The 19,828-nt window shown below is 48.3% G+C and overlaps 2 protein-coding genes across 7 annotated transcripts in view; both read left to right on the forward strand.

Moving 5' to 3' along the window:
* LOC118592182 (up-regulator of cell proliferation) overlaps positions 1-8,347 on the forward strand; it is a 51,398-nt gene extending 43,051 nt beyond the window's left edge. For 4 of the 6 annotated variants that reach the window (XM_036200984.1, XM_036200983.1, XM_036200980.1 and 1 more), the window contains exons 4-6: positions 1,268-1,318; positions 1,563-1,601; positions 5,122-8,347. In XM_036200984.1, the coding sequence (XP_036056877.1) occupies positions 1,285-1,318; positions 1,563-1,601; positions 5,122-7,706 (2,658 nt within the window). In that variant the 5' untranslated portion in view covers positions 1,268-1,284 and the 3' untranslated portion in view covers positions 7,707-8,347. The remainder of the gene's footprint in view (positions 1-1,267; positions 1,319-1,562; positions 1,602-5,121) is intronic. The other 2 variants (XM_036200981.1, XM_036200982.1) reach the window with 2 other exon arrangements.
* Positions 8,348-15,728: 7,381 nt separating this feature from the next.
* Mrps24 (mitochondrial ribosomal protein S24) lies at positions 15,729-19,523 on the forward strand. The gene is made up of 4 exons (XM_036200988.1): positions 15,729-15,796; positions 15,875-15,943; positions 16,033-16,144; positions 19,103-19,523. The coding sequence occupies exons 1-4, from the start codon at positions 15,758-15,760 to the stop codon at positions 19,384-19,386; spliced, it is 504 nt and encodes a 167-aa protein (XP_036056881.1). The 5' UTR covers positions 15,729-15,757; the 3' UTR covers positions 19,387-19,523.
* Positions 19,524-19,828: the final 305 nt, after the last annotated feature.

The following is a 19,828-nucleotide window of genomic DNA, read 5'->3' on the forward strand; positions in this document are numbered from 1 at the left end:
TAGGATTACAGACATGTGCCATCATGCCAGCCTCTTTTTTTTTAATATAATTTATTTTTATTTTATGTGCATTGGTGTTTTGCCTGCATGTATGTCTATGTGAGGGTGTCAGACCTTAGAGTTACAGACAGTTGTGAGCTGCCATGTGGGTGCTGGGAAGAGCGGCCAGTGCTCTTAACCGCTGAGCCCTCTTTTCCAGCCCTCACACCAGCCTCTTAAAAAAACTATAAACCTTGCATCGTGGTGCACACCTATAATCCCAGTACTCAGGAGGCAGAGGCAAATGGATCTTCGTGAGTTCAAGGCCAGCTTTGCCTACATAGCAAGGACAGCCAGAGCTACATAGAGACCCCTTCTCAGAAAAACAAAAACAACAAAAATATCAAAACCAAAATTATGTAGGTGAGTGTTTTGCCTGCATGTGTGTACACCACATGTGTGCAGTGCCCGCAGAGGCCAGAGGAGGGCATTGTACCCCTGGAAGTTGGATAACAGACAGTTATGAGCACCTTGTAGGTGTTGGGAATTGAACCTTGCTGCTCTCTGTGAGAGTATCAAGTGCTTTTAACCTCTGAGTTGTCTTTCAAACCCCTATATTTAGCTGTTACTTTCTTCTCTAGCTATTTTTCTCTTCACACTGCATTTTGAATTCTTTGGGGAAAAATTTTTTTTAGAATCTTCTTTTCACTTTGAGTAAGTATGTTTTTAATTACTGGACATCATGGTTTATTCTTGAGTCCTTCTGTGTTTCCACTCAAATCATCCTGCTTCTAAAAGCACCCTCCATTTTGTCTCTCTTGTCCCTATATTCATCTTCAGAAAACTCATCACAAATTATAGTTTAGAATGTTAGCTTTATCCCAGCACTTGGGTGCCAGAGGCAAGTAGATCTCTGTGAGTTCGAGGCCAGCCTGGTCTACAGAGATAGTCCAGGACAGGCACCAAAGCTACACAGAGAAACCCTGTCTCGAAAAACCAAAACAAACAAGCAAACAAACAAAAACCCCAAAAAACAAAAAATATTTATCTATTAATTATGGGGGGGGGGAAGGATCATAAGGTTGATAAATCAAAACTGTTATAGCTGTAGCTATATTCCAGCCTTTGTTTTTGTTTAAACTTAGCTTATTCCAAAATCTAACCTGGAGACTCTTGATCCTGAGTGTTCAGCCTGTAGAACCAGCAGTCAACAAAAGCCACTCCAGACTTGTTTGTGGAAAGGCTCTCACTTGCTGCTGAGGTGGAATGTTTGTGCCTTTCTTTCTAGATTTGGAATGGAGAGAAATGGAAGGAGATGACTGTGGGCTCCACTATGGAGGTAGAAACTACGGGACTGGGACAAACTGGGCTGGGGAAGGGGAGGGCATAAGTACAAAGTGAAAAATAACTAGGACTTGATGGTTTTCTATTTTTATATTGTTAACATTTCAAGGAATTGCCACTTTGGTTTAAAAGAAGGGGTTTGGGTTTGTTTCACTTAATTTACCTTTTGTCAGTCTATTTGACATTATTATCATATTATTAGATAAATTCCCTTTATTGTCCTTTGCTTTTTCTCATAGATGGTACAAACGAGGCTCAGGACAATGACTTCCCAACAGGTATACATTTTCTTTTTCTTTTTCAGCTTTCCATTCTACCGGAGGAGAGTACCGTATAGGTGGCTAGTTCTTAAACTTGACTGTATCAGATCATGTGGGTATTTGACTCTGACCCCTCTTGTCTATGAACAATTAGTAATGTTGCTAAAAACCAAACACTCAGGAACTTACCATGGAGTAACCATTTTTTCCTTTAACTTGTCTATACTGCCACCGTGAGTTACTGTCCTTATGAGGGGAGGCTTACCCATTACCTTATTTTTAACAAGTTCCTGAAGTGATTCTAATGCCTAGCTATCTAGATTTAGAAACTCTAGCAATAGCTTCTTTGGCATATTGGCAGACTTGGACCTAGAGTTTTGCTGAATGGTCTCCTAAGGGCTGGATGCCAGATATGGGTACATAAGTAGAAGGAGGTTATTTTTTGTGGTTTTCCCAAGGTGCTTTGATGATCATACTACTTAAGCAGCGATGATTGTTGTGTGTCCCTGGCTTCATTTGGGCATAACAAGGAAACCTGAGGAATAGCAATGTAGAATTTCTGCCACAGAGCAGTCCTCCTGTGTAGTTTTTATTTATTTTTATAATTATATTTATTTGGGGCTGGAGAAATGACTCAGTGGTTATGAGCACTTGTTGCTCTTACAGAGGGCCTGGGTTTGGTTTCAAGAACTCACTGATAGCTAGTAACGCTGTTATTCCAGTTCCAGAAGGATCTGATGCCCTCTTCTGGTCTCTGTGGGCACTGCATGCACATAGTACAGGCAAAACACCTATATATCTATATATATCTATATAAAATAAAAATAAATCTTTTTTAAAATTAAGGTTTTTATTTATGTGTCTGTGCACATATGGAGGTGTGTAGAGGTCAGAGGACAATTTGAGGATCTGTTTTCTCCCTCTGCCATGTGGCTTCCAGGGATCAAACTCAGATCATCAGGTTTAGAGGCAAATGGTTTACCTGCTGAACAATAATACCAGGCTGGTTGTTCGATTTTGAAAACAATTTACAGGCTCCCTGTAACTTCTCAAGTGGTCCTTCTACCATATTGCTGTAGAACTTGGAGCCCTGAGCTGGCAATATGCCTCCGAGGTAAAAATGTGAGCTACCAAGTTGGATCCCCAGGATTCCTACAGGTTTTTCTCTCACCTGTATTCATGTGCCATAGCTCATGTGTGCAAATAAGTTTAGAATTCTGAGCCCTAAAACTAATGCTACTGGATTCTTACAGTGTTGCATGCCTGTAGTCCCAAGGTAGAGGTGAAAGATTGAATCTGTTCACAGGCTTGAGACAAGACTAGGGAACACCCTCACCTCCTCTCCACCCCCATCTTGAAGGAAGAAGAAAAAAGAGTTATGGATATAGCTTAGTGGTAAAGTACTGCCTAGCATGTGGGGTCCATTTCAGGACTGCAAAATAAATAAACACATAAATAAGAAGTGAACCACTTATGTTGGATGTGAACATTGGTAAGATGCCAGGCCAAGATCTGGATGCAGTTAGAACTTTTATGATCATTAACTTATAAAGTTTGCATTATATAGGGTGACATTTAAATATCTAAAACATTTAGTGTCTACCAGGCGTTGGTCAACAGCAGATGTTTTGTTGTTACTGCATTAGTCAGGGATCTCTAGAGTGACAGAACTTACAGAATTATGTATAGAAAGGGTAAACAGCAAAAACTTCCTTCTTCCATGTCCTTATATAGGCTTCCAGCAGAAGGCATGGTCCAGATCGGATGTGGGTCTCCCCACCTCAAGAGATCTGGATTAAAGGTGTGTTTTACCACCTCGAAGATCTAGATTAGAAGTGGATCTTCCCACTTAAAATTAAGCAAAAATCCCTTCAGGTGTGCTCCTCCATTTTTGGTTTTAGTTAATTCCAGATGTAGTCAAGTTGACAACTAAGAATATTCTTCAGTCACTAAAACTCAAGTAATTATACAGGGCGTGTAGTTTACAGGTACACGCCTAACAATTTTGAGGTTAGTAGGAGCTACATAGTGAGACTGTCTTAAAAATATCAAGAGCTCACTGGGTGTGGTGGTGCACACCTTTAATCCAGTGCTCAGATAGATCTATCATTTTGAGCCATCCTGGTCTCCATGGATTAAGGATAGTTAGGGCTACATAGTAAGATCCAGGAGAGCTAAGGCTATATAGAACAGCCTTGTTTCAAAACAAACAAAAATAAAACTTTAAAACTTAAGAATAAAAATTATATATATATATATGTTTACAAATCTTGATACATGAATAAAGTTGGAGATACAGCTTAATGGTAGAGCATTTGCCTGGCATGCAGAGGGCTCCCCCATCTTCAGCACCACAAAAATCTCAAATCACAACATAAACCAGTCCAGTTTTGGTCTTGGATTTGCAAAAGGGTGCTAAGCAGTGGTTGCTCTTTTCCTTTAAAAATAGTCTCTAGTTTATTAACATAGATAAAAACAAAACAAAACAAATCCCAAAAATCATTTACCAGCGACCCAGAGTGTAAATAGTGGTTGTACCCTCATGGGAATTTCTTGGTGACATTTTTTCCTTCAGGATTTGAGGAAGGCTTTTGCTATGTATCCCATGCTCATCTTGAATTTGCATCAATCCTCCTGTTTCAACTTTTTGAGTGCTGGAGTTCCAGGCATGTTCCAACATGCCCCCCAGATTCCTGACTGTGCTCGAGCATGAGGGGTAGATAACCTTGTAGCTGGTTTGAGGCCGGAGAAGTGGAGTTCAGCACCGAGAGAGCATGTGCTGCTCGTTCTAATTGCTTATGTTTGAGCTCAGAGTAAGATGTTGCAGCTATCTAGAAAAACTAAAAATGACTGCATTAACATGAACTCTCTTGACTTCTAAATATAACTCCTCACTTTCTCTGTTCCTCCTCACTTCCCTCCCTCCCTCCCCACCCCATCTCTGTTTCTTTTTTTCTTTAAGATTGGGTCTTTCTGTGTGATCCTGGCTGGCCTGGGATCTCTGACTAGGCTAGCCTTGAATTTGTAAGAGATCTGTCTCTGCTTCCCTAGTACTGGAATTAAAGGCATGCATCATCATGCCTGGCTGTGGATTAGTTTTAGTTATGTGTCTGGTTGTTTGTGTCTGTGTGGGGATGTGGATGTGGGTGTTTGCAGAGGCTGTGAGTTCCCTGGAGTTGGAGTTATAAGGAGGGTTAGCTACCTAAAGAGGGTGCTGAGAAATGAACTCTGGCCTTTTTCTTTGCTCTAGAAGAGCAATATGTGCTTTTAACCACCGAGTCATCTTGCCAGTCCATCTTCCTTCCTATATAGTTAATGTCTGATACATTTTAGTTAAGGTGCTTTTACCTTCTTATATAGAAGGTTTTACCTTGTGCCCTGGTCTTAAGTCAGCCCAGCATATCCTGGTCCCCTGGACCTGCATCCTATTCTGAGGAATGTCTTCTCCAATCCTTCCCTGCTAGGCTTTTCTCCAGCTCTACCTAGATCCTGACTTGAGAACAAAGGCTGAACATTGATATCTTTGTTTTTCCTGCAGTGGAGAGAAGCAGGCTTCAGGAAATGCTGTCCTTGTTGGGACTGGAGACATACCAGGTACAGAAGCTCACCCTCCAGGACTCCCTGCAGATCAGTTTTGACAGCATGAAGAACTGGGCTCCTCAGGTTCCCAAGGACCTTCCCTGGCATTTCCTCAGGAAGCTGCAGGCCCTTAATGCTGAAGCCAGGAACACCACCATGGTGCTGGACATGCCTCCAGATGCCTGGCCGGCAGAGAAAGAGAGCCAGATGGAGGAGGAGATGATCTACTGGGACCCGGCTGAGGAGATTGCTGCCGATGACATCTACTCCTTTTCTGAGCTGCCCATGCCCGACACGCCTGTGAACCCCTTGGACCTCCTGTGCGCCCTCTTGCTGTCCTCGGACACCTTCCTGCAGCAGGAGGTCCTGCTGAAGATGTCCCTCTGCCAGTTCGCCCTCCCGCTCGTACTTCCCGACTCAGAAAACCACTACCACACCTTTCTGCTCTGGGCCCTGCGTGGTGTTGTGCGGACGTGGTGTTTCCAGCCCCCACGGGGCCTTGGGAGCTGTCGAGAAGACAGTGTGGTCCTCTCCAGGGCGCCCACCTTTGCCTTCGTGCGCATGGATGTCAGCAGCAACTCCAAGTCCCAGCTGCTCAACGCCATCCTCAGCCCAGCCCACCGGCAGTGGGACTGCTTCTGGCATCGGGACCTCAATTTAGGCACCAATCCTCGAGAGATTGCCGATGGGTTAGTAGAGATCTCCTGGTTTTTCCCCAGTGGTAAGGAGGACCTGGATGTTTTTCCAGAGCCAATGGCCTTTCTGAACTTGAGAGGTGACATTGGGTCCCAGTGGCTACAGTTCAAGCTCTTGACAGAAGTCTCCTCCGCTGTGTTTATCTTGACTGACAACATCAGTAAGAAGGAGTACAAACTGCTGTACTCCATGAAGGAATCAACCACAAAGTACTACTTCATCCTGAGCCCCTACCGCGGGAAACGGAACACGAACCTGCGCCTCCTCAACAGGCTGATCCCTGTGCTGAAGATCGACCACTCTCACGTCCTCGTGAAGGTCAGCAGCACTGACAGCGAGAGCTTCGTGAGGCGGATCCGAGCCATCATATGCGGTGTGGCACGCTCTCCCTGCAGGCGGGTGTCTGTGGAGGACATGGCACACGCGGCCCGGAAGTTAGGCCTCAGGGTTGACGAGGACTGTGAGGAGTGTCAGAAGGCCAAGGGCCGGATGGAGAAGATCATCAGGAAGATCCAGGATGTGGATGCCTACAAGAGGGACGAGCTGAGGCTGCAGGGGGACCCTGCCAGGAAGGCAGCCCAAGTTGAAAGGGAGTTCTGCCAGCTCCAGTGGCTCTCGGAGCCCCCGGAGAAGCACCGGGCTGAGCTGAGGCGGCGGGTCCTGGAGCTTCGAGTCCAGCAGAATGGCCAGGAGCCCACCTCAGGGGTGCAGGAGTTCATCCTGGGGATAAGCAGCCCCTCCCTGGGTGAGAGGCAGTACTTCCTGCGGTGGATGGAGTGGGGGCTAGCTCGACTAGGCTCACCTCGGCCAAGACAGCCTGCAGAGACCCTTCTCACCCTGAGACCGAAACTTGGTGGGGCCTCAGACTTGAACGAGCCGCTCTGGCCTGAGCCCTTGGGAGTGGAGCACTTTCTGCGGGAGATGGGGCAGTTCTATGAGGCGGAGAGCTGCCTAGTGGAGGCAGGGAGGCTGCCCGCTGGTCAGAGGCGCTTTGCCCACTTCCCAGGCCTGGCTGTGGAACTGCTTCTGGGTGGGCTGCCTCTGGAGCTGGTCGATGGGGCCACCCTGAGCATCCCTATTCGCTGGGTCACCGGGCTTCTCAAGGAGCTGCATGTCCGCCTAGACAGGAGATCTCGATTAGTGGTCCTCTCTGCTCTGGGGGTGCCAGGCACAGGGACGTCTACACTCCTTAACACCATGTTTGGCCTGCGGTTTGCCACCGGGAGGGGCTGCAGTCCCCGGGGGTCCTTCATGCAGCTCCTTCCTGTGGCTGAGGGCTTCAGCCAGGACCTGGGCTGTGACCAGATCCTGGTCATCGACTCTGGGGCTTTGATCAGTGGGGCCTCGGCCTCTGCTGGAGACAGGTTCGAACTGGAGGCTTCCTTGGCCACGCTGCTAATGGGGCTAAGCAATGTCACTGTGGTCAGTTTAGCTGAGACGAAGGACATCCCACCAGCTGTTCTTCATGCGTTTCTAAGGTTAGAAAAGACGGGGCACATGCCCAACTATCAGTTTGTGTACCAGAACCTTCATGACTTCTCTGTCCCCAGTCCCAAGCCGAGAGACAGAAGACAGCTCCTGGATCCGCCCAGCGACCTGAGCAGGGCTGCTACCCACGTGGAGAAGCAGGGCAGCAGCTTCCGGACACTGGCGGGCCTGGCAGAGAGGCAGCACGTCTGGCACATCCCAGCCCTGTGGCACGGAGCACCACCCATGGCCGCTGTGAGCCTGGGCTACAGTGAGGCCATTTTTGAATTGAAGAGATGCCTGCTAGAAAACATCAGGAATGGCTTGTCCAACCAAAACAAAAACATTCAGCAGCTCATCGAGCTGGTGCGGAGGCTGTGAATGTCTTGTGGGTAGGGCCTCCTGCTGTGGTCTGCTGTGACAGCAGCCATCATGGCACCTGAGAAGGAAGACTAGTGACAGCCGGGCTTAAGGGCCTCTCCACAGTGTTAAGAAGCAGTCTCAGACCCGCTCAGAAACATAATAGAGGCCCAGGGCGGGGTGGTACAAGCAGTGAGTTCTCTCTTCCTAGCCCATGAGGGCTCCGGGAAGTTGGCCCCCTGGGTAGCTGCCCCTTCACTGGCCCCTGGAACCCGGGAACAGCTCCCTCAGTCACCGCCCGGTGCTGGCAGACAGGGATGCTGCGAGTTGTTCCCAGGAAGCAAAAGAGCCTTTGCTTCCATTCAGTCCGCAGGGCCTTTGTGGACCAGCCTTCAAGGTTTTGGTGATGTGGCGCCAAAGTGCAAGGCACTGCTGTGGCACTGAGCTTGACCCTGACCCTTGCCCAGAAGTGTTCAGCAGTCACCCTGTGTGCTCCAGCACTCTGTCATCCTTCCTCCACACTTCATGGCACATTGTCACTTGTGTGTTTACTGTCTGCCCCTAGACTGTGAGCTGCTTGAGGGCAGGACCTAAGCACCGTACAGCTCTGGGTCCCTAGGACCTGGCACACATAGGCGCTTAATAAATGTTTGTTGAATTGATGAGTTGGGTGAATGCTCACATGATAGTGGTGTGTAGGTTTTGCCTGTCTGTGCCTTCGTTGCCCTTGTGCTTAGGACAACAGCCTCTGCCTGAGGAGGGTCTGGGGACAATGCCTTCATCACTTCAGCACTTTGGTCCCAACCGATGTTATGGTTGACAGAGGAAGCCCCAGACTGCAGTACCTGCATGGCGGGGCATGAGTGGAGAGGACCTGCTGTGCATCCTCAGGTCTCTCTCAGCAAAATGGCCACCGTGTGAGACAGATACTCGGTGAGGGGCTTGAGCTTTCACCCTGCTGACTCTTCAGCTGGGGTCAGCCATCACTTCACTAGGTTTCAGAGCCCCACTCCACCTACATCTTAGGCCTAGGGGTTTCTGCTTAACTGTGCCTTGCTGCTGAGGCTTTGGGGTTTCCTTTTGTCTGTTTCTTGTCTTCAGAGAAGTCAGGCCTGAGAGCCCTCCCACTCCCTGTGAGTCTTGCCCCTTGATTAGACCCGGCAAAGGTGCCCTTGGTTCCAGGGTACTCACCCACCCTCTGGTCTGGAACCTTTTCTTGAATCAAAGCCCCTGCTGTCACTCTCCTGCTGGCCTGGCTCCTTGGGTGTCCCCCCCCCCCCTTGACCACTTGGTGCCCTGTGATCTGGTAGTGGGACTGAACATGCAGGAAGAGGGGAACGATCCTGAAACTTCACAAACCTGCTTCTAGACCAGGTTAGGAAAAGGAGAATCTGACTCTCAGACCTAGAAACTTTGATCTGCCTAGAGTGTTAAAATGACTCAACACGCTGATTCAGCTGGAAGTAATAAACCTTTCTTCTCCTTTTTAAAAATTTCACTTCTGCTAGCTGGGCGTGGTGATGCACACCTGTAATCCCAGCACTCAGGAGGCAGAGGCAGGTTCGAGTCTAGTATGGTCTACAGAGACTACAGGACTACAAACAAACAAAAACAAAAAACAAAAACAAAAACAACCAAACAACAATAAAAAACAGCAACCCCTCCCCCCCACCACACTTTTCCTACCAGAGCCACAGAAACTTCCCTGGCACCCCCCTGCATTGCAGGAATTTCACCCAGCATGTTGCTAGCTCCAAGCTCAAGTTCGAGCACAGGACATACCTCTTAGAACTGTTGCATGTAGAGCCTGTGAGATAGTTCAGTGGGTACAAGCACTTGGAGCAAAGCATGGCAATTTGAATTCGATCCCTGGAACTCACATAAAACTGGAGGAGAGAATCAACTCCGTAAAGCTGTCTACTGACCTCCACTATGCCATCCCATGCTACCTCCCCTGTATACACATCATAAGCACACATGCTAATAATAAAACTAGGGTAGTTACCACCTCCACACAATGCCATCCCATGCTACCTCCTCTGTGTGCACATGACAGGCACACATGCTAATAATAAAACTAGGGTAGTTACTACCTCCACACAATGCCATCCAATGCTACCTCCCCTGTATACACATCATGGGCACACATGCTAATAATGAAGCCTTCAGTGTCCCACTCTGAGAAGTTCAAGAATTGTTGAATTTCAACCAGTATCCTTAAAGATTGTTTCATACTGTCCCTAAAATCTGGGACAAAGAAGGCAGGATTCATGACAGTTTAGAAAATTCTTTCGCTGGGATTGCTGGTGCAGAGCTGTTGTGCCAGTGCTTGAGAGACAAGGATCAGGGTCAGTCAGGCTATATAGCAAAATCCCCCATCTCCAAGAAGATAAAGGGTTTTTTACATGAAGTCTATCCCCAGCCCAGAGATTAAATTCAATCTGGATTCCTAAGATTTAGATATATGCAGAGAGTTTGTAATTTTATAATTTTCATCAAAGTTTCAAAGGGACACATAGGACAGGGTGTGGTAGCACATATCCGTATTCTGAGCATTTGGGAAACTGAGGAAAGAGGATAGTTCAAGGCCAGCATGGTCTACATGGTGAGAACCTATCTAAAAATAGCTCAATCACTCAAGAGGCAGAGGCAGGGAGCCTCTGACCCCTCTAAGTCCAAGGTCAATCTGGTCTACATAGTGAGCTCCAGACCCTGTCTCCAAATGAACAAAAGGCCAAACAGCAATAATCATTAATAAAGTTATTCCATATATCGTCAGGCCCCATCTGCTTCAGTGAGATGTTGTGGAGGCTCCCCTGGAAGCAGAACACGTTAGAAGAATTCCGTGACTGTTAGAGTTGAGCTGAGACCATTGACACTGAGATTTCAGAACAGAAGAGGTCAGCCTGAGCTGGGTGACTTCCAGGAAGTCTCTTGCACGCTCACCATGCATATTTGAAGGGCTGATGTTTCTAACCTCTGAGAGGATTTCAGATCTGCTCTTGACAGTCAAACTTCAGCTGGACTCAGTGTGACTCCTTGGCTCCGACGTTGGTCAGGAGAGAGCATTCTCCGGACCTCAGAGCTGAGGTTCACTGTGGTGTGTGCTAAGCCACACACTAGCCTCTTTCCCCTGTGCCTCCACAGCCTTCCTGTGGTGCTCCTTTCTGCCTTAACTTGTGAGTTTTAGTGGTCAGCTTCTCAGGAAAAGCATGGGGTTCTTGTTTACTGGCTGGGAAAGATGTATGACTAGGAAGCAGGTTGACAAATTGAGTGTCAGCCCTTCTGAGTCGACTTAAGTCCATTATAAAGAGAACCAGTGGCTGGTTTGATGCTGCATTGGGGAGGTGAGATGATCATGAACTGGAGAGCAGATTGGGCCACACTGGGAAAGTGAGGAGAACACAACAGAAGCTGTTGCCTCTGCTCACCCTTGCTGGATTCTGGTGATTCCAGGAAAATACTGGAGGCTGGTTGGGCTCTATCGGAGTCTGGAACTTCGGAGCATATAGGCTACTTAGGCTCCTGTCATGTGGAGAACAAGAACTTACATCAGAGAAGGCAGTGCATCCCTCCAGCTTGGCATTGGGCCTGGAGGGGTGTTGTGGCCATTCATGTGGGAATCGCTCCTGGCTGAGGCTGCTCCATGCCCAGCAGCCACTCACCTAGCCACAAAAAAACAGGCTCACCCCCTCATCCTAGCATGGTTCTGAACTTTCACCCTACCAAAAGTGGTGCAGGGGCCGGGCAGTGGTGGCGCACACCTTTAATCCCAGCACTCGGGAGGCAGAGGCAGGCGGATCTCTGTGAGTTCGAGGCCAGCCTGGGCTACAGAGTGAGTTCCAGGAAAGGTGCAAAGCTACACAGGGAAACCCTGTCTCAAAAAACAAAACAGCAACAAAAAAAGTGGTGCAGGAACTCCAGATACAGGAAGAGCATATGCTTTGACAAGGCCTGCACCCGGCTGCTGTGAACCTGGAGCCTCGATCGTATCATCTGTAAAGCCTGGTTTTACTGCTTCAGCATGATGGATGGGAGAAATGGAGAGCAATAAAACAAGTGCATGCTACAGGAAAAATGTCTCCCTAAAAAAGTTCTCACCTGGAGGTAGGGAAATGGCTCAGCAGTTAAGAGCACTTTCTGCTGCTCTTCCAGAGGACCTGCACTTGTAGCATCCATACAAGGCAGATCACAACTCCCTACCTCCAGGGGATCTTACATCTTCTGGCCTCCACAGCACCTGCACACACCTGGCATACACTCACAGACACACACAAAAATAAATGTTAAAAGTCAAATTTCCACTGGTTGGGCTGGGGAAATGGCTCAGTGGGTAAAGTGTTGACTGTGCATGAGGATCAGAATTGGGAGGCCTAAAATCTACATCAAAGCTTGTCATCCTATTGCTTAAGGGAGGGAGATGGGCCTGGCTCGGTGAGGCCTGTCTTTAATCTCAGCATTTGGGAGGCAGAGGCAGATGGTCTTTGCAGGCCAGTCAGAGTCTCCTACAACGAACAAAAGACAAAAGTATTACGGGACCCCTGAAGCCAGCTGCCAAGCCAGACTAGCTGGGTTGTGAGCTCTGCCCATGCTTCCGTTAATACAGTGAGGAATGATCGAGGAAGACCCCCAGCATAATGTGGCTCCAATAGAGAGAACACATTTGATTGTGCTAATGCCTCTTGCTTGGAGAGGACACAGAATTCCAAGCAGTCTTCATGCCCTGCTCATTAGCTGGCCCCACCCCCTGCTGCCAGCTGAGTCAAGGGTGTTTATGACTTTGTCATTTCACCTTTATGAGACTCAAGGGTAGCCCAAGGCTCTGTACTTTCTCTTTTCGCTTCAGAGGACCAATAAAACAAAAACAAGCAAAAGAAACAATAAGGTCCTAACCAACCAGCCAAACAAACCCAGACATTCAATTTCTCACTCTGAGAATATGGCTTTCACATTTTTATTTTTTTCTATTTTATGTGCATTGTGTTTTGCCTGCATGTATGTCTGTGTGAGAGTGTTGGATCCCCTGCATGTATGTCTCTGTGAGGGGGTCAGATCCCCTGTGTGTGTGTGTGTGTCTGTGTGAGGGTGTCAGATTCCCCTGGAGGTGGAGTTAGAGACAGTTATGAGCTGTCATGTGGGTGCTGGGAATTGAGCCCAGGCCCTCTGGAAGAGAAGCCAGTGCTCTTAACTGCTGAGCCATCTCTTCAGCCCCCACATTTTTTTTTCAAGTGCTTGGGATGGAGCCCAAAGCCTTACATATGTGCTCTCCCACAGAGCTACACCCCCAGCCCCACGTAACCATTACTGACCCCATTTTACACATGAGGAAGCTTGGACAGAGGGAGGGTGTCACTGCTCATGTTACACAGCTAGGGAGTGAGTTCAAGTTTGGATCTGGATCGTTCAGATGCTGGATACCATCTCCATGTCGGAGCAAATTTATATAATTTGTCAAACTATAAAATCATCACACTTTATGTCAACTTTTAAAAGGAAAACAGCTTAGCCAGGTGGTGGTGGCGGCGGCGGCGGCACACGCCTTTAATCCCAGCACTTGGGAGGCAGAGGCATGCGGATCTCTGTGAGTTTGAGGGCAGCCTGGTCTACAGAGTGAGGTCCAGGAAAGGCACAAAGCTACACAGAGAAACCTTGTCTCGAAAAACCAAAACCAAAACCAACAACAACAACAACAACAAAAACAGCTTAAAAGAATTATGTAGGAAAAATTACAAGATTTTACATTTGGAACAGTTGGAGGCTGTAGTCTAAAAAAATTAAGAATAAAACACTCCCAGTGAGGTCCAGATGAAGGACTCCAGATTCAAGTGGTCAAAGAAATTTTAACCCTCAAAACACAGATGGGAGCCAATAGACTGGTCACTCTGCCTCTGCAAGAGCTAACTAACGATCCACCTTTGTTTCCATTCCCCACCCCATAGGTCTAATCTTTCTCCCTCAGGAAACACTAGGGTAATATTACTATCAGGTAACCCATGCATGTCCCAAACAGCCAGATGTTGGCAGCTTCACATGGCTCAGCAAATAGAACCCAATACCAGCTGCCATTCATTAAATGCTCTCTTCTGTTTGCTTTTGAGACAGTCTCTCTATAGATGAGGATGGCCTTGAACTCAAAGCAGTCCTCCTGCTTCAGCCTCTCAAGTGCTGGGATTATAGGAGTGAGCCACTATGCTTGACTATTAAAATCCTTCCTCATTCTAACAGCTCAAGGAAATGTAGGTTTTGTTTATTTGTTTAATTGTGTGTGTGTGTGTGTGTGTGTGTGTGTGTGTGTGTGTGTGTGAACTCAAGGATGCATGCAGAGCTTTGTAGGGAAGTGTCTTAGTTACTGTTCTATGTGAAGAGACACCATGACTAAGTCAATTGGGGGCTTGCCTACAGTTTCAGAGGTTTAGCCATTATCATCATGTTGGGGAACATGGCAACTTTCAGTCAGATAGGTGCAGGCATTGTGCTGGAGAAGTAGCTAGGAACTTATATCTGACCCCCAAGTTGCAGGCGGGGGTGGGGGGGGTGGAGGTGGGGGGGAGGCTGGTGTGGGCTTTTGAAACCTCTAAGCCCATTCCTAGTGACACATCTCCTTCAATAAGGCCACACCTCCTAATCCTTGCCCACAATTCCACTCCCTGGTGATTGGAGCCCAATGGGGCCATTCTCATCCATACCACCACAGGGAGGTCCTCTCTTCCACCTTCACAAGGGCTCTGGGGATAGAGCTCAGGGCAACAGGCTTGGGTAGCAAGTGCTTTATCAGCTGAGCCTTCTCACTAGCCCTGTTGGTGAGATGTTCCTTTTCTACATAATGGAACCGAGGGTCAACCTTACAAATGTAACATGTTTGCCTTTGGGTGAGTGAAAGTCAAAATAAATAAAGGAAAGGGGACCTTTTTTTCTTTTTTTTAGGCAGGCTTTCTCTGTAGACCAGACTGGCCTCAAACTCAGAGATTTGCCTGCTTCTGCCTCTTGAGTGCTGGGATTAAAGGTTTATATCACCAAGCCTGGCCGGAAAGGAAGCCTTGAAGGTGCTATTTAAAGAGATAAAAAACAAAACAAACAAAACAAAACAAAAACAGAAAAACAAAAAACAAGTCGGGCGGTGGTGGCGCACGCCTTTAATCCCAGCACTCGGGAGGCAGAGCCAGGCGGATCTCTGTGAGTTCGAGGCCAGCCTGGTCTCCAAAGTGAGTTCCAGGAAAGGCGCAAAACTACACAGAGAAACCCTGTCTCGAAAAACAAAAAACAAACAACAACAACAAAAAGATTTCACTTCTGAAGGCGCCTGTCATTCTTAGTAGATTTTGTTATCATGAGAGTCAGACCGTAGAGCCCATGTGCCTTCTTTAGTACAGTGAGTTCTAAAATAAAACATCCACGATGCTAATTCCCTCCCCGCTCCTCCCCCGCCCCCCACCATTAATCCTTTCTGGATACTAATTACATCTGCATCACTCTAGCTTGAGCATTAGCAGGCCTTGCCATATCCTCATACATTTCCTTGCCATTTAAAAATTTTCTTCCTTGGCTGGCTGGCATCCTCAATACACTGTCTCTCTTTCCCCTTACTTTAAAAGATTAGGAGCTGGGCTGGAGAGATGGCGCAGAGGTTAAGAGCATCCTCTGTTCTTCCAGAGGTCCTGAGTTCATTCAATTCCCAGCAACCATCTATAATGAGATCTGATGCCCTCTTCTGGCATGCAGACAGAACACTGGATACATAATAAGTATATCTTAAAAAAAAAAAAAAATTAGGAGCCTCAGATGAAGGCCAACGACTGTATTCCCAGCCCAAGGGAGGTTGATGCTGGAGTTTTCAGGCAAAAACGCTGGCACAGTTAGGAGCGCGAGTTTGAAAGGGCGGGCTCTGAGGGGGACCCTCCCCTTGAGGGTAAAAACGTCATGTTATATGTCATCACCGGGAAATTGCCGGGCACTCTTCTCGCCCCGCCCTCTCCCACGCCCCGCCCCCTTCCCGGGTTCCTATTCGTTCTTGCTCCGCGGCTCCTCCTTCCTGCGGCTGCGCGTTGTCGCGTCCCGCGCTGCGCCGGTCCAACATGGCGTCGCCCGCGTCCGTCCGCGGGCTGGGGCTGCGGGTGAGTGGGCTGCGGGCGGGAGGGCTGGGGGCGCCGCGGCGTGTCCGCTCACGCACGTCCCGTCCCGTCCCTCCGCAGGTGCTGGCGTGCAGCCGGGAGCTGCCTGGCGCCTGGCGCGCCCTGCACACCTCCGCGGTCTGCGCCAAGGTGAGTGCAGCGGGCCGCCCTGCGGGCTGGAGGGTTGGAGGGGGAGCGCGCTGGGGACGGCTGCCCCACGACGGCCCTTTTGCTCCTAGAACCGGGCGGCGAGAGTCCGCGTGGCCAAGGGGGACAAGCCTGTGAGCTACGAGGAGGCGCACGCCCCGCACCACATCGCGCACCGAAAGGGCTGGCTGTCGCTGCACACAGGTGAGGGCACCTGGGAAGGACCACCACCCAGTCTGAAACGTGGCACGGGGGACACTTTAACCTGCTCTTTAAGGCTGAGATCCGAATTTTTGGTTAGGGGGCCGGGCGTGATGGCGAACGCCTTTAATCCCAGCACTCAGGAGGCGGAACTCAAGTTTAAGGCCAGCCAGGGTTACGTAGTGAGACCATGTGTGTGGGGGGGGGGGGGGGGGAGATAAAAGACATTTAGTTATGGGGCTGGAAAGTTGAGTAAGGATTAGTAAAGTGCAGTGTCGCTTACTCATGAGGACCCTCGCCAGCTCCCAAATGAAAACCTGGTGGGGCTGTAACCACTGCTCAAGGGTGCGAGACTGAAGGAGACTGGCCGTCCTGGGGTCACTGGACCGCTAGTCTTGAAAGAGCAGCTGCTTTGCCAAAAATAAATAACAACAAGTAAATAAGTGGAAATGGAGAGTGACAGAGGAGCACGTTGGCTGTTCACCCCTAGGTTGAGGAAGCACACCCACAATTAGAGCGTGACCCACAGATTAGGATGTTGGAAGGAATTTGAACAGTCCTTGTTCTGTGAGAGTTAAAGTCTCAATTGGGCCTCCAGAGAACACATTATTGGCATGCCTACAAACCAGATTTGACATTGCTATGGTCAGCCGTAATTTACAGAGATGTGTAATAACTCAGCAGTAATGAAGGAGTGAAGTCTACATAGAACCCTAGACCAGGGAAGAGAGTGCCCTAAATAATGCAGCATTCACCAAAGCAGAGACTGCACAAATGTTCCAAATTCAGTCTTCATTGCTCATAGAACCTGCATTTGCAGACTTCTGTTTTCTCTTCCTCTCCTCCCTAGTGTATTTTTCTTGTTCATTTACATTTCTGTATGCATGGTGTGTTTGTGTGTGTATACACAACTTGTCAGTCAGTTCTCTCCTACCATATAGGTCCCAGGAATCAAACAAGCACCCTTACCTGCAGAACCATCTTTAAGTGAATGTGGCACAGTATCTCAGGCTGGCCTGGAGCTCACATACTTATGCCTCATTTTTATCAGTGCTGTGAGTATAGGTATACACCCTATCACCAGCCTATTTATTTTCTGAGATTCTGGAGTTTCAACTCCTAATCTCTGTCTCTGTGTGTGTGTGTGTGTGTGTGTGTGTGTGTGTGTGTGTGTGTGATTTAGTAATCTGTATATATGGTATTCATGTGTAAAATGTCTATACATGTTCATGTGTGAGTACAGATGTCTATGTATAACACTGCATGTATGTGAAAGTCAAGACATCCTCAGGCCAGTCTTTGCCTTCATCTTGTTTGAGACAGGTTTCTTTGTCACCACCTGTGTGTGCCAGGCTAGTTGGCGTGCAAGCTTCTGGGGTTTCTTCTGCCTCTGTCCTCCGTCTCACAGGAGGAGCGTGGGGATTGCTGGTACCCACAGGTGATGTGTGAACCCTCATAATAGTAAACTGTCCACCAGTGAGCCGCCTGCCCAGCCCAGCTCTTGCAGATTCTTACACTGATTAAATTTATCTGTAGCCTCAAAGTCACTCAAGGTCATTCGGGGATGTGGGCAGAGCGAGGCTCACCTGTGGGTTCCTAGCTGGGGCAGAAGCAGCTCATGTAAGATGTGCCCTTGGTAGTCTAGAGCCCTATTTCAGACGTTACTGTGCCCTATGCTGGGGGTATGGCACTTTGTCCCTGAAATGCTGTCTAGTTCCTGTGAGCTCCAGCAGAGTGGCGTGCCTTATGGAGAAAGTGTTTGCTAGATAAACTCTACTTGGGCCTGGGTTATCAGAGCTCAGCATTAATGAGTCAACCACATATATTAATGAAGGACATATAAAATTAGTTATGTATTAATCTGTTGATAAAATATTGTGACTAGAGGCCTGTACAAACCTTGTTGTGCATTACCACTGGGGGCAGTGGCTCAGAACTCACTAGCTCAGTGTGTAGTAACATAAATCACAACTGTTGTGAACCAATGAGAATCTGTATTTTTGTTCAGCATGTGAGTTCTCACCATAACATTCAATAGGATGCACATGTAAAACATTTAAAATACAGGTTCTTGGGTTCAATGCCCAGCCCCTTCCTTCCCCAAAAGATGTAAGATACAGCCGTGGGTTCCTGCGGTCAGAGTCTTGAAAATATACTGCATGGCTGCAGGTGCCCAGGGCTCAGACTGAAGGTCCATCCACAGGTGGACGTGAAACCCTAGTAGAGCTGTCTGGCCATGGGGTTACTCATGCAGCTGAGGAAGATGGGAAGGGGCTAACTCTAGATGGGGGTGTACCCAACTTTGCTGTAGTTTGTCTCAGCCTTTTGTAAACTGAGGATGGTAATACACTGACTTCAAAGGACTGATTGGGGAAATAATGTGGTGCTTGGAACTTTATTTCAATTTGTATTGTGTGCAAGTGCATGCACCTGTGTGCCATTGTCTCTGTGGAGGTCAGAGGGCAACTTTAAGGAGCCAATTGTCCCTTTGCACCTTGTCGACAGGGTGTCTCTGTGTTTGCTGTGGTTTGCTCCAGGCATCTGTTTGTTGGGGTCCTGGGCAATTCTTGTCTCCACCTGTCACCTCCCCATAAGAGTGCTGGGCTTACAGATGTGCGATTGCACCAGGCTTTTCTGTGGGAAGGTGTGGACTAGAGTTTAATGGGATTTCTCATGAGCAAGAGCAGAGGGACCCACTCAAAGGCGTTGGAAGTGCAGCTGGCTTCTCACGGTGTGCTGGGGGATTGAACTCAGGTTGTTAGACTGTCACAGCAAGCTCTGTTACCTGCTGAGCCATCTTGGCATCATTGTGCTTTGAATTTAAGATGTTAGTCTTTCTCCATTAGAAGAAAAGGGAAATGGCTGTGGGCAAGGGATGGAAGTGAGTGTCCAGTCCTGTTGAATGTGAGGTCTGGAGTCTGTGTAGCTCCTTAGCCGACTCTTCTGTGACATCCTCTTCAGGTAACCTGGATGGAGAAGATCACGCTGCAGAGAGAACACTGGAAGATGTTTTCTTTCGGAAGTTCATGTTGGGCACCTTTCCAGGCTGCCTGGCTGACCAGATTGTTCTGAAGCGCCGGGCCAACCAGGTGGACATCTGTGCTGTGGTCTTGAGGCAGCTGCCAGCACACAAATTCTACTTTCTTGTGGGCTACAGTGAGACTCTGTTGTCCCACTTGTACAAGTGTCCTGTGCGACTCCACCTTCAGACTGTGCCCTCCAAGGTCGTGTACAAGTACATATGAAAGGGTGCTCTTTCGTGCATCAAGCTGGAGCCTGCAAAGACCCGGAGAAGTGGAATAGATCGGGGGAAACGTCTACTCTCAGAGGATGAAGGCATCAGCTTCAAGCTGCTGTTGAATAAAGAAAGGCCCTGCTAGTGTCTTGTCCCTCTGTCTTTTGAAGATTTTACCTTTAATTATATGTGTGTATGTGCATGTAAGTGGAAGGCATCGGCTATTCCTGTAGCTGGAGTCACAGGTGACTGAGCTGCCTGGCGTGGGTACTGTGTTGAGGTCTAGACTATATTGAAGACCACTTGGAGGCCCTGATGTTGAGATGTAGGCATTTCGCCCCTCAGCCAGGGTGATGCCCCCTGTGGACTAATGCCAGGGTCTGGGGGGCCGTAGTGTGGGAACTGGCCCTTGACATTTCCCACCTATGTTCTAGACACAGACGTGTCCATTT

This window comes from Onychomys torridus, chromosome 10, assembly GCF_903995425.1.
Source record: "Onychomys torridus chromosome 10, mOncTor1.1, whole genome shotgun sequence".
Classification (NCBI taxonomy): Eukaryota; Metazoa; Chordata; class Mammalia; order Rodentia; family Cricetidae; genus Onychomys; species Onychomys torridus.